This window comes from Pezoporus wallicus, unplaced genomic scaffold (genome assembly GCF_028554395.1).
Source record: "Pezoporus wallicus isolate ANWC-B61680 ecotype Strahan unplaced genomic scaffold, APGP_CSIRO_Pwel_v1 contig_3058, whole genome shotgun sequence".
Taxonomy (NCBI): domain Eukaryota; kingdom Metazoa; phylum Chordata; class Aves; order Psittaciformes; family Psittacidae; genus Pezoporus; species Pezoporus wallicus.
Window position 1 is genome coordinate 215,915 of NW_026641153.1, and position 13,965 is coordinate 229,879.

Consider the following 13,965-nt stretch of genomic DNA (forward strand, 5'->3'; position numbering starts at 1 on the left):
ATATATCTGTTTACTCAATAAAATGTTACCTGACAGGCAAGCACTGCTATTGACTAGAGTGTGCCAATGAAATTCTTTTCTTATTGGAAAGAAAAGCTGGTCTCACCCATCCTTTCATTCAACAGAGGTGAAAGAAAATCCTCTCTAGCTCTTAAAAATATGTAGATGACTTTAAGGAAGCCAAAAGTAAATCTGAACTAATGAGTTCATTGGCCTAAAATGGGTACCCAACCTGAGTGATAGATGGCTAAAGCAGCAGCTCTCCTGAAGTAAGTGCCTATATTACCCAAGTAGTTTTTGGAAGGGAACTTTGACAGGTAATGTTGCTTGTGCTGCATTGCCTGTAATTAAATAGACATTTAAGGTAAGCACTGGGGTTTCCTTAAGTTGTAGAATGTTATGAGAAACAAGCAGCCAGTTAATTTTTCTTCATAACCTTCCGTAATATCAGGAAAGTATACTTTACTGCTTTAAAATGTAATTGGACTGGAGTAGTGCAAAATTCAGGTTGGTAGTGGGAATGTGAGTAGCTATTTTATGGTTAACTTGGCATTAAATATGTCAGGCAGAAGTTAAAGGAGAATAAGACATTGAAAGAGAGAGGGAAATGAGTTGGGGCTTTTCACAACCGAATGGCAGTTTGCTATGTAGTGACATAATTTTTACCTTATTTGCATTGATGGTAATGTGATTGTATTCAATGATGTAGATAAAGGTGATGGCAGGGGAGGCTGTTAACCTGTGTTCTTGATGAGTTCCAATCTTTTCTTGAAACTCGGTCACTGAACTTAGAGGTGATTTCTGTCCAATAAGTAATTTCCTTATTAGTGTTCCTTGAAACAATCTGAGATGTACCTAGGTTTTAATCAAATTTGTATATTCATGTAATGATAATATATACATAACTGATGTTTCACCACACATCTGTTCTGTCTGATATCTCCATTGCATTGTTCTTGTTGCTTTAAGTTAAAATCTCTTAAAAAGCCTGGTCCTTTTTGGCCCTGCTTCCATACATTCATACTTTCCCATCTGCCAGCACTGGCAGGAAGATTGGTCCCTTAGAGGTGAATAAATGGAAGCTTTTAGCAAAGCGGTTGTCTTCTTTCTAACACGTTATTTTTAAAAACAGTTAATTGCACTCCTCATGGAAGATGCTTCTGAGGAAAGTCTTTGTTTGCTGATAGTCACATCTGCTCCCAATACCCACTAATGAGCATGGGTTTATTTCATGGGGGAGGTAGTTTTACAAGTCTGCAGCCTGATTCAGTCAGGACTTAGAGCCAGGTTTTGCATATTGTGGATGTTCTGGCACAAGCTGACATCCTTTTCCTGGGGAGGATGGAAGAGTGGAATCTGTGAAAGATTCTAATTTAATCCCTGCATGGAGAAGGAAACTGTTAAATGTGATACATCTCCTTATTGCTCCCTATAGCTTTTTTTTCCCCAAAACCATTCTCTTAAGACTTTTTTTTTCATGTCCCTTCTATTATTTCTCTCTACATTGCTGACTAAAAATACCTTGGTAAAACTATTTTAAGTATTTGTCCGCATCTTTTCTGTAGTGAATTTTTCCAAGCGGTGTCTAAGAGTCATTGCCTTGAACAATAAGCTCACATTCAGTAGGTACTCTGAAGCAGCCTGGTTTAGCCCACATTTTTAGTTTAATTTAGAATTTCCTCTGGGAACTTGCTTAAAATACTTTGTTCAGTAACATTTTTAGATTGCCAGCTAAATGTGCACTGGAGTTGTACATGCTCTGTCTGATGAAGTTACAGGGAAGTTGCTAAAGCTAATACTTTTTAAAAGGACTGAGGCTTTTCAGTTTTTATGTGCTGAGTTGTAGTGGCTCTAGAATGTGTAATTAGTAAAGAAACTTGGTTTGGTTTTAAGGGAAGGTTTAAAAGATGCTTTTTAAATAAAGCTATAGGGCTACATGTGTGTGCTAGCATGGTTTTAGGTGAATCTGCCTGAGATGATCCTGACTGAGCAGGAGAATTGGTTTACACCTCTTAACCTCAGGGTGCTTTTCTTGAGACAAGCTATCAGACCAAGCTATGTTTGCTTAGATAGTAATGCTTACTATTCCTGATAGCTGTTTTCTGATGCCTCGAGGCTGCTTGGAATGGATGGTGACATCTCCTCTATGTCACTTTTCAGTGGCTGATCACTCAGTGCATTATAGGATTTTTCCGTGGGGGTGGCTTGCTCACCAGTCTCTTCTCTTTTGTGTGACAGGATGGTGGGAGAGGTCATCTCTGTATTGTTTTGAAACTTGTAGATTTCTTAAAGTTTAGCTAGTATCAAGTTAACTCTCATGTCTTAGTGAGGATGAGATGCTACTAAAGACTTACACAATGTAAGATAGGAAGCTTACTCAGAGTGGGATAACTAATCTTTTTAGCACTTTTGTTGGCCTGGGAGTGTCTTGGGGAATAAGTGCTACAAAGTATAACATCTGTTTGTACTTTTTGAGGCTTCTATGTCTTTTTCTGCTTGGAAGTTACAAGTATCTTTAGGCTGTTGATATTAAATCAATATTAAATTGCAATTTTGTTTACTTTTATTCACTCACCATGAAGCATCCAGCTGTGCTTGTTCTGCAGAGGTTCTGGAACTGTATTGCTTTGCTTTATCACCTTGTAATGCTTTAATGTAATTTATATTTGCTGTACAATATGTGTGTGTAGTCATTTAGGTTAATGTCTATCTGCATTTCATGTCAACATAAAAAAATGAAATAATACTTCTCCTTGATTATTAGGAAGGTAAATGAGCAGCTCATAAGTGCATACATCAGCACCTAACTCTGGAAATTGCTTAGCTTTGCAGTTTCTGATTACTTCTTATGAAAGTCACCTTGAAGGTATATCTGTGTTAAATTTCTTTGGAGGACTTGGGGGGGTGGAAAAAGTTCTTTGTTAAACACATTTAATCATTCTCAGGTTAAGGCAGGAAAAGGATATAGGTAAGTTCAAAGGATATAAGTAAGCATTTCAAGCTGTTAGAGGTAGGAAAAGAAAATCTTACTCAAAGTATGTTATTGTATACCCCATCATTGTCAGAATTTCAGAGCAAGTAGGTTCAAATCTTAAGTGCTGAAAATACTGAGTGACAATACTTGATACACCAAATGATTTGACCAATAGCTTGTAGATAGCTCATGTCTTTACTGAAGAAAAATTACTTTTCTAGAAAGCTGTTCCAGGGCTTTCAGCAGACTAATACCCTGTTCAGATGTTTTAGAAAGCGCTCAAAGGTATCCATTAACAGTGGGTAGATCATTCTGTAATATCTCCAAACAGCAACAAGTCAGTGAATATCTGAAGGGGGCCTGCAAGGATGCCAGAGGAGGACTCTTCATCAGGGACTTGTGGTGATAGAACAAGGGGTAATGGGTTTAAACTGAAACAGTGGAAGTTCAGGTTGGATACAGGGAAGAAGTTCTTTCCTGTGAGGGTGGTGAGGCACTGGAATGGGTTGCCCAAAGAAGCCGTGAATGCTCCATCCCTGGCAGTGTTCAAGGCCGGGCTTAACAGAGCCTTGTGTGATACGGTTTAGTGTGAGGTGTCCCTGCCCATGGAAGGGAGGTTGGAACTAGATGGTCTTAAGGTCCTTTCCGACCCTAACTATTCTGTGATTCTGTGAAGTTTTGACTTTATTATTAGATATAAGACTGTAAAAAGATAAAGTTTTAAATTTACGGTTCAGGACTGTACATGATTTTACATGACTGTACAACTGGAGTCTTAGAATCTAGAAGCAAAGATTGGAGTGCCAGAATTCAGATGGTAGATCTTAATACCTTAAGGCATTGTCCTTGAAATATTTGTGTGATTTGTTCATTCTGAAGTATTTGGAAAAAAGGGTTTATTTTAATCAGGTTGGTTATAGAAAATTCTTTTCCTTTCCAAGTGCAAATGCAATGTGAAAGAATGGGGAAACTGAGACATAAAAGACATGGTAACAGCTTTTTTGTATGCAGTGTATTGAAGAGCCACGTGCTACTGTCTGAAGAGAAAAAAGGTGAAATACTGTGGCAGTTAAACATTTCTTCAGATGATGTTTGGACTTCAATCTAATAACATTAAAATGCCTTTCAAGAGTTATGTGTATTTCTGCTTCGTTTCAAGCCCTGCAGGACCCTCTCTTTGCATCTTCTGCAAAGCTGAGATAAAAACCATTGACTGGTGTTCCTTCTTAGCAGCCTCTGACTTGTATGTCGCAATTAAAAAAACCCATAAAGCCTCATGTAACTAAATTTTACCAGAAAGATTCACCAGATGGCTACTCTTATGCATTCCTTATACTACGGATAATTTATATAAAAGTATAGCTTGTGACAGCTTCACTGAACAGCAGCTTTTCTTCCATGTGGATGGCAGTGATTTAATCCTTAAGTAGAATAATGTGGTTGTGCAGCTTCAGCCTGCTTACATGGAGTTTCATTTTCCTATTTTAATTACGAGGGAGGATGTAGAGCTTGGTATCTATTTTTGGTTGATCATAGCAGCTGCATTCCACGACCTTGGCATCACTCTTTTATTTGAAAAGAAAACCCTACAGTACACTGCATAGAATAACCATGGATTACTTACGGGTTTGTTCTCTTTTGACCACTGGCCAAATTTCACCTAAATCTGAACCCATGGTGCCCTGTTTTAATAATATAGCTCTTTTCCATTAAAGCTAGAAAGGCTTAGATTTTAAAACATTGAAAAAATTATAATCTATTGTAGAAAAGGCAAAAATAGTATAGCTGTCACTTTGGGTTTTTATTTTTTTTGCCATATGGATATTTTTGATGGAATGCTGTGGAATAGCTTTTTTTTTTGATAAATTATTGTACTTTTAACCAATTATAATTTTTTATTATGATAAATCATAAAAAAAATACTACCTAATCCATGGTTTATCTGACAAGTGAGAAGTCATTACTTTGAGGTCTTTGGTAAGGCACTACATCATTACACGTGTAAGCACATTGCTCAGATTGTGTGGCAGTAAAAGCATATGAAAAAGCTGCCTTGATCACCTTGGGAAATTCTGTATGCAGTTACTTATGAGGAGGTGCTGAGGTAGTGGTATTACAAGATAATCAGCATTTGTATGTAAGAGACACTTGAAGGCGGAGTTACAAGCAGGCTTTCCATCTTTTTATTCAGAGAGTGATTTTACAGATGTACTTGAGAAATGCATGCTTTTACTCTGTGTGTGTGTGTGTGTGTATAAAAGCAATGCAGAGTTAATTTAAAGATCTAATACAGGAAAGCTTACATCTCTTTCTCGAATGGTTTGACATTCTTTGGTTCACTGACTCCTTTCCATCTCATATCCTCATTTATGAGCTTTCTATTGGCTTCCTGGTAATCTAAATCAAGCTGCTTTTACTGTATGGTCTCCTGTTGTTTGTAATAATATTAGTAGTTCATCGTCAGATAATTTTCTGTCTCTGGGGGCAGAAGTGTCTATGAAGCACAGCTGTCGAAGGAAGTGCCCAAAGAAAGTGTTATGCAGCAGCCCCAAAAGCCTAGGATTTTCTGGCAAGAGTTATAGAAAAAGCTACTGCAAAACAAAGACCTCTTAAATGTATACAGAGCCCAATATTTCTGCTTTGTGAAAAGAAACAAAAACATCATTCGCAAGGCAGAACATGTGGGAATAATAATACTGCGATGTCAGGAAAATGGAAAAATTGCTACATGTTGAGAGAAAACCGGGAAATCCTGGGTGGCATCTATTTCCTTTTAAAATAAAATACATCAAAATGCTCTTTGGGCGTCTCATTTTCTGAGGGTGGACATTCTTCGGTATTGATAAGGCAGAGAATGATTTTGATAAAGGATTTTTCATTTAATCACTTTAAGCTCTCATTTAAGAGTGAAAGAATGAAATTTAACTTCATATCTGATGGGGAACATTTTCAACAGCTCTCTTCAGCTGTGTATGATGATTTAAACAACTTTTGGGTTGCTGCCTTGTGCAGTATTTTCTGCATCATCCCTTCTATGCATACCCTTTAGAGGGCTATTTGTATACATGTGGGGTTCTGTTTACTAGTTGATCAAATGGGAGAGTGATTTCATTAAACAATGATCAGGGAAAAACTTCATGCATTTTGGGCCTATATCTTGTCATATCTAGTTTCATGCTAACTTGTTTAGCTAATTGCAGTGCTTAATGGTACATCTGTACCAGAGAAGTAATTATTTTTGCTGATTGCATGTGTAATTCTGGGTCAGGAAAATGGGTCAATAAGGGAAAAGCTTCATTTTCACTAGAAGGACTCAGTGGAGATTAGTGATGAGCATCACTGCTGGTAAGGGCGCATGTAAACATTTGTGTAAGCAAACACTTGCACTGTCTTATCCCCCCTCCAAGACGAGGGAAATTCTCCTTTCTTTCTTAGTGGGTATTAAATTGGAGAAAGAGTTACTGTTTTCCTTTTCCCCTTATCTTTACTAATTCAAGCAAGTGGCATGTTCTCAAGCTTGCTGACTTTCCAAGAACATCCAGAGGGCAAGACTTCCCAAATCACTTTTGATTAGACTGTTTTGTGATGTGTTTTGTATTCCTCCTATCTTAATGTAAAGCAAAATAACAATATACGAGTGCAGGGAGAGGAGGAAGAGAAGCGATTTGAGGCCCAGCACCTTCTTGGTGTCCCAGAAGGATGCCCATGCAAACAGCAAGAAGCGATCTGAACCTTTTACATAAAAATGAGCTGGTTTCTTGGCTCAGGCATGTGGCCAGTTGCACTCCTTTGCAAACTGTACTCCATTGTGCTTTGATTTATCTGACTGGCTTGAAAGTGTCATTTCTTTAAATTATTTAATTATATTTCTGTTCTTGTCACGCATTTGGTTTGCACCTTGGTTACCTCTGTTACTGGTCTTACATAATGAAATAGTTTTAAAAGCTCAGGATGAAAATGCCCAATTCCTGTTTGCTGACAAGACCTTAGTTGTGCAGAATGCTTGTAGTCAAATATTCTATACCTAATCTGAAAGTAGATTGACCATATGCTTGAAGAACTTCTCCTTTTGAGTAGCTGAACAGAAACTGTAATAATAAGTGCTGTGGTCTCACTAATGTGCACTGTAATTTGAATCATATATTCTACAGTGAATGGGTTTTATACAGTGTTCAGTTCATCTCAGCTAAATTTGGTCGGCATCATTAACCCTACACGTATGGGGAAACTATTAAACACACAGATACAAAAACGAAATCCTCCCAGACATGTGCAGAAAAATAAAAATAAAGGAAGATGTTTGGTGTTAAGCTGTAAGGTTTTTTTCCTTAAGAATTTTTTCTTGTCTTTATTGCAAACTGAATTCCAAATGTCGTTCCTCTGAGCCACTTCTTAAGAAAGCAGAAAGTACTGAAATCCTGCCACAAGAGGGCCTTTCTTACAGTCTTTGAAAAAATGCTTCTGGGAAAGGATGTGAGCAATCTTTGAACTATCGGTGAGGGTTAGATGTGGCTTGAATGCATTTCTTTGTGATATTCTGAAAGAAGTTTTGAGTGTGTTGACTTAGTTCTTGCCTACCCCATTAGTCACATTCTGTAATCATCGTCTGTATGCAGTAGAAATGCTGCCTGGAGTTCAGAATTGGCATGAAAGCATTACAGCTGCAGAGATAGATGGATAGATATCCAAAATATTGTCAAAATACAGAAAATATTAAACAACTGTTTTGGTATTTCCGCAGTTGCCTTGTAGAAGGAGACGCTAAAGAAGAAATCTTGCAGCCTCCAGAGCCTCAGCCAGTACCACCAATCTTAACACCGTCTCCCCCATCAGCTTATCCGACAGTCACTACTGTGTGGCAAGACAATGACAGATACCATCCAAAGCCAGTTTTGCACATGGTTTCGTCAGAGCACTCAACAGACCTCAACGAGAATTACAGTAAGTCAATAGAACATTCAGGGAAGAACGAACCCAGTGAACGTGCAGAGAAAAGGCTGGAGCGCAACTTAAGTTTTGAGATCAAGAAGGTACCTCTCCAGGAAGGGCCACGAAGCTTTGATGGGAACTCTCTGTTGAACAGAGGACATGCAATTAAAATGAAGCCTGTGTCATCCTGTGTAATTGATAAGAGCTTTAAGCCACAAGAACAGATTTCAGGGGATTCATTTGTAGATGCTTCTCAAAACTCATGTGTGGAATGCAGTTTGCCACAGTCTAACACCGCCTTAATACCTTCACCAGAAAGCCTGCAGAGTCAGCAGGCTTCTGATACTCCACCAAGACCAGATCGTCTGCCTCTGACAGAAAAGGGACATGCCACGTGGTCACTGCATGGGCCTGAAAATGCACTGCGTACGCCAGTGTCTGAAGACACGTCTTCAGACATCTTATGTCATGGTGTTAAAACTCTCTCTGTGGTATCCAACACCACAATTGAACATCCTTCCAGTGGTAATCTTGACCATCCCACTATTTCTGTTCGAGCACCCCTCTGTTTTACTAATCCTCTTCATTCAGATGATTCTGACACAGATGAGATGAACTTTGATGGAGCCATGAGCAGAAGCGCGTCTAATGTTTCAACCGCAAGTGCCACAGTTTCTGCTGCCACTAATACAGAAAACATTTGCGCCAGAAAAGTATTGCCAATGTCTATTGCTAGGCAAGACTTAACAGCTGTAATATGTTCTGAAGATGGCAAAGGTAGGTTTTATTGTGATTCAGAAGTGGTACTCCTTAACCTGGTTGTAGTTGTATAGTTGGACAGTGTAAATTGCTTTACAATGCAGTTATCTAAATGTGAATTTAAACAGTGCAATGTGCCAGCTTCAGAGAGGGGGCAACTCCTTTCCTTCCAGTTTTTGGTTTGCATGTAAGCTATGTCTGTAACAAGCTACTGCAGACCTTGATAAGCTGCTTCAGAAGCTTTATTGTGGATATGAACACATTCTTAATTGCAGGTTTCTGTGTTGTTGGTTGGTGCATTTTTTTTCTTCACATCTGATTTCATGGAAGCATCTGTAATAATGGCAATTTTGGGTAGTTGAAGTATTTTAAACAGGCTTGTCCAAAAACACATCAAAGTCATGATTGCTGGTTGATGTGCTGGTCATAAAAATGTAAACTCCTTCACTGTATTAGTCTTCGAAGTTGCTTGTGACTTGGCTCCTGCATTTTAACAGCATTATAAATATTTAGTCCTGCTTTCGTCCCTTTCTGTACATGGTGGGGGGAGATGAACATTGCTGTTCATCTAAAAATCCAAGTTCTGCTTCAGTAGTGCTTTGAAAATTATTTGGTCACTTTTAACCCTTTCCTGTGTTGGGGAATTTTTTGAGCAAGGCAAGTTTCCAAGGCTGTTTCTGCAGAAAGTTACAACCTCATTTATTGGAGGCAGAAGGGTTCTAAAATGTGCAGATTCAGACTTCAGTCAGGCGGGCACACTCAGATCAGATGGAGGACATAGCGGGGGAGAGCAAATCAGGCCTGTGAAAAGTCCAGTGAGGCACGTAGTGAGGCTGCAGAGCAGGAAGGGGAACATGAGCTGCTATATTTACATCAGACTCTTGTGCTGGGAGCTCCTTACAGTGACAGTCTTGCTTCAGGAGTCCATGCAGGCTGTGTGACTCCTGAGGTGAAATCAGGCTCTCTGTGTGATGCAAGATGCAGAACCAGCTGAATTGAATATATTTGTTTTGTGAACTCAGTTTTCACCAAAAAATCACATATTCAGAAATGTGAACTATTTTGCAATTTAAACCAATCTGTTTCTATAGATTTTGTGGTACTATGTGGACACACAAAGCAATACTTGCATTTATGTGTATGCTTTTAACCCTGTGACACTTCAAAAAAGCTCTGCATAGGAGACAAACCCCATGTGTTATAGTTACTCCAAATGGTCCTCCTTGGATTTGTTTTTGGTAGGTTTTTGTGCTGGAGTATTTCTCCAACACTGCTTTTAGCCAGTTATTTTCCCTTCCTTTCTAAGGCAATCACAGTTTGTCACTGTTTGAAAATCGTTACCTCTCTACACATATCTGTGTAGATGCCGTAAGAATGTACAAATAAAATGATACGTCAAAAACATGATAAAGAATGGGAGAAATGTCACTCAATAACTTGTTTCATGTGACTGCATGTCAGAAACATCCTGAAATCACAGTACAGCCTTTGAGCTGCTGTGAAGTTGCAAATTTCACAGGAATGGCTTAAAATCTTTATATTTTTTTAATTTATCTCTTATCAAAGGTGTCTCTGTTCCCTTTTGCACACTAGTGTACTGTACCCATTTTATATTCAGGCTGCAGGTCTTCTAATCCATCTTGGAGTTGAGAGTATAGGTTTAGATCACTTTGCATCGGTGATCCTAAACCATGTTTTACAGTGGCTTTTTCGTTTTCATGCTTGTTCAGTACTCTCCCGGCTGAAGCTGGGGATGTGGGTGTTATCATCAATGAAGTTGCTTAACCCATAACTGTTGGTGTGCATGATCTTACTGCGTCATTAAATCCTTTTTTTGATTCAAATTAACTGAAAAGTAATTGTACCTTGAAATTAAGAAAACCCCCCAAAAATAGAACAAACTGGCAACAACAAAACCACAACAAAACACCAAAACAAGCCCCGTAAAACTCACTTGCAGTTGGTGCATACTCCACAGTGACTGTTGGTTTTATAGAGACTGTTTCAATAGAAAAAGGTTTTCATATGCTGTATAGTAAACTTGAGATGGAGCAGGTCTCGGGGAAGTCACTTTGAACACAATGACATAAAACATATTGGAGTTCCTTTCCCTGCTGTTGGCATGTTGGCAGGGCAAGCTTCATGGCTTCATTAGCTGAAGTGTCTTCCATCTTTTTATGAATCCTGTGTAGAATAGAGTTCTTAGGTGAGGTTTCTTATAGCAGCAGCTACTTTGAAGTGTTTTAAACCTTTCATTTGTACTCAAAGTTCCTTAGCAGGCTGGAGTGGGGCTTTTGCTGCCAGAACAGGTTGCGTTAGCACAGTCCTGAGAGCAGAGATGGAACAGACTGGGGATAGGCTATGTTACTGGCACCAGCACCAGCCATCTCCTCTGGCTCCTATTTACTCTTCTGGCTAATAAACATCACATTAGACTGCTACACTAGCTTTATCAGTAGTGTGGAAGCCAGCCTAAGATAAACTTGGGAAGCAAGACTGAAACTTGGGGATTTAGAGTTATTATGTGGAGCTTCCATAGCACTTACTGAACTACAGTGCAGTCTTGTAAAGCAGCATTGCTTAATGTCCTTGCATTGTGCAGTCTAGCTTTGCTGTATTGACTTTGGAAGGAAGTATGGTTAGAGTCACATAAGAAAAAATGCAAATCACTGTTCATCAGCAGTAAGTTACTGTCTTCAGCACAGCTGAAGAGCTCATACATATTGTCAACACACTTCTTACCATGGTTTGGGAGCTTCATCAGTAGTTCAGCTGGTAGGCACCAACTGTGTAAAGTTACCAGTATCTGCAGAAGAGTTCAAGAAGCCAATGCGTTGTAATGAGTGTAACTCACTTGCCGTGGCTGCAAACTGACCCGTAATGAACTGCAATTAAATTACAGTAACTACTATGGTTACAGTTCTTGGCAAGTTACGAAACAAATGGTACTGCTGCAGTACAGACTGTAATTCTGCTTGTCTTCTGTTTCTGAAAGAATGAAGCAGAAGTATTCATTGTTGCTGAGGGTTTGGGGTTTTTCCCCTCCAAATTATTTAGACTGAAAATGTATTTTACTTTTCTTTCTGCCCTAAAACACAAACTGATCCAACTCCCTTAATGTGAAGGTAATGGTAGCTTGAAGGTAATGGTAGCTTGAAGGTAATGGTAGCTTGAAGGTAATGGTAGCTTGAAGGTAATGGTAGCTTGAAGGTAATGGTAGCTTGAAGGTAATGGTAGCTTGAAGGTAATGGTAGCTTGAAGGTAATGGTAGCTTGAAGGTAATGGTAGCTTGAAGGTAATGGTAGCTTGAAGGTAATGGTAGCTTGAAGGTAATGGTAGCTTGAAGGTAATGGTAGCTTGAAGGTAATGGTAGCTTGAAGGTAATGGTAGCTTGAAGGTAATGGTAGCTTGAAGGTAATGGTAGCTTGAAGGTAATGGTAGCTTGAAGGTAATGGTAGCTTGAAGGTAATGGTAGCTTGAAGGTAATGGTAGCTTGAAGGTAATGGTAGCTTGAAGGTAATGGTAGCTTGAAGGTAATGGTAGCTTGAAGGTAATGGTAGCTTGAAGGTAATGGTAGCTTGAAGGTAATGGTAGCTTGAAGGTAATGGTAGCTTGAAGGTAATGGTAGCTTGAAGGTAATGGTAGCTTGAAGGTAATGGTAGCTTGAAGGTAATGGTAGCTTGAAGGTAATGGTAGCTTGAAGGTAATGGTAGCTTGAAGGTAATGGTAGCTTGAAGGTAATGGTAGCTTGAAGGTAATGGTAGCTTGAAGGTAATGGTAGCTTGAAGGTAATGGTAGCTTGAAGGTAATGGTAGCTTGAAGGTAATGGTAGCTTGAAGGTAATGGTAGCTTGAAGGTAATGGTAGCTTGAAGGTAATGGTAGCTTGAAGGTAATGGTAGCTTGAAGGTAATGGTAGCTTGAAGGTAATGGTAGCTTGAAGGTAATGGTAGCTTGAAGGTAATGGTAGCTTGAAGGTAATGGTAGCTTGAAGGTGCTCAGGTGTTAGTGTGGTAAACCAAAGTGTTTAATAATATTTAGAGCAAGCTTTCCTTTTGCTTTAAAATTGATACTAAGTTTAGGATGATCTCATGTATCAAAAGATCAACTTCTAAAACTCTAGGAGGAAAATTTCAGTGTATTTAACTTACCTGAATATTATCTTTGATTTAGATGCTGATGCTAGTGAAGATTCCTCTCCCCCTCTCCCAGAAAGAACACCAGAATCATTTGTATTAGCAAGTGAACTGAGTGAGTCTTTAATGTTTTGTGTTAATTGGAGATAAAGTGTGAAATGCATTTTGGTTTTGTATTTGAATGTCCCTGCTTCTTGGTTAGTCTTGTGTTATATAGCAGATTTTAAACTGGAACGAAATCTAGCATGTGTAATGGCTTATTTTGAGGTTTAGCTTTCACTAAAAGGCCTTAAAGACTTAAATTATTTCTCCCTTTCTGACTAAGCATTCTGTTATGTGGTATTTAAGTATATTGGAGACTTCAGTATTGATTTCAGTGGAGCTCTTTTTCAGTCTGAAGGATACAGAAATGAGATACAGTTGGGAAATGCATTACAGTTAGGGGATTCCCCAGCTATCTGTTTCCTACTGCTCCTGGGTAGGGAATGGGAAAACACAGTGCTTATCTGATTCTCCTTACTTGGGCAAAGGAAAGATGACGTTTCATACTGCACTGCATCTAGTGAACAAGCCCAGTTTGCTTAAGTTAACATAGTTTACTCTTTGCCTTCATCAGCTGAAAGAGAGAACTTCCAGACGTTACGTGCTTGTATCTTCATATTTAATTCATGAAACTGCTAATGGCAGAATACCAAAAGATTAATTGAAGTGATAAATTAGGTTGATGTTTGGTATCTTCCGAAAAGCTTAAGTGTGACATAGTTATTTACTGAGGCTTTTGTTTGATGTCACTTTGTGAAGCTTTCAAAATTTTTTGAACAAATACGATTCACTTAGTGTAATTTAACTTAATACGGTTATTTTCAGCATAAAAACATCGAAGGCTTGCAAACATAGCACAGGTAGCTCAGAATCACAGTGATCCTTTCTGTGGATGTTATGGACTTGCTGCTTCTCTGGGAGAGCACAAGAAGCAGATCTTTTTCTTGGGGGGGGGGGGGGAGAGGAGGGGTAAGAATCTCTTTGGAACTGGAATCAGTAAAACCACTTCAATTTTGAATGTGTTTTTGCATGATGTCAGGAAAGGACAGGTATGGCTGTCCTGACTTGACTGTTTTCTTTACTTAGTGTGTCTTTCTTAGGTCTGCTATCATTGCACAGCTGGTGTA

The 13,965-nt window shown here is 38.9% G+C and overlaps 1 protein-coding gene across 1 annotated transcript in view; it reads left to right on the forward strand.

Moving 5' to 3' along the window:
* PTPN12 (protein tyrosine phosphatase non-receptor type 12) overlaps window positions 1-13,965 on the forward strand; it is a 71,895-nt gene that overhangs the window by 53,462 nt on the left and 4,468 nt on the right. Inside the window, exons 13-14 of the mRNA XM_057422416.1 lie at window positions 7,716-8,680; window positions 12,834-12,911. Of these exons, the coding sequence (XP_057278399.1) occupies window positions 7,716-8,680; window positions 12,834-12,911 (1,043 nt within the window). The remainder of the gene's footprint in view (window positions 1-7,715; window positions 8,681-12,833; window positions 12,912-13,965) is intronic.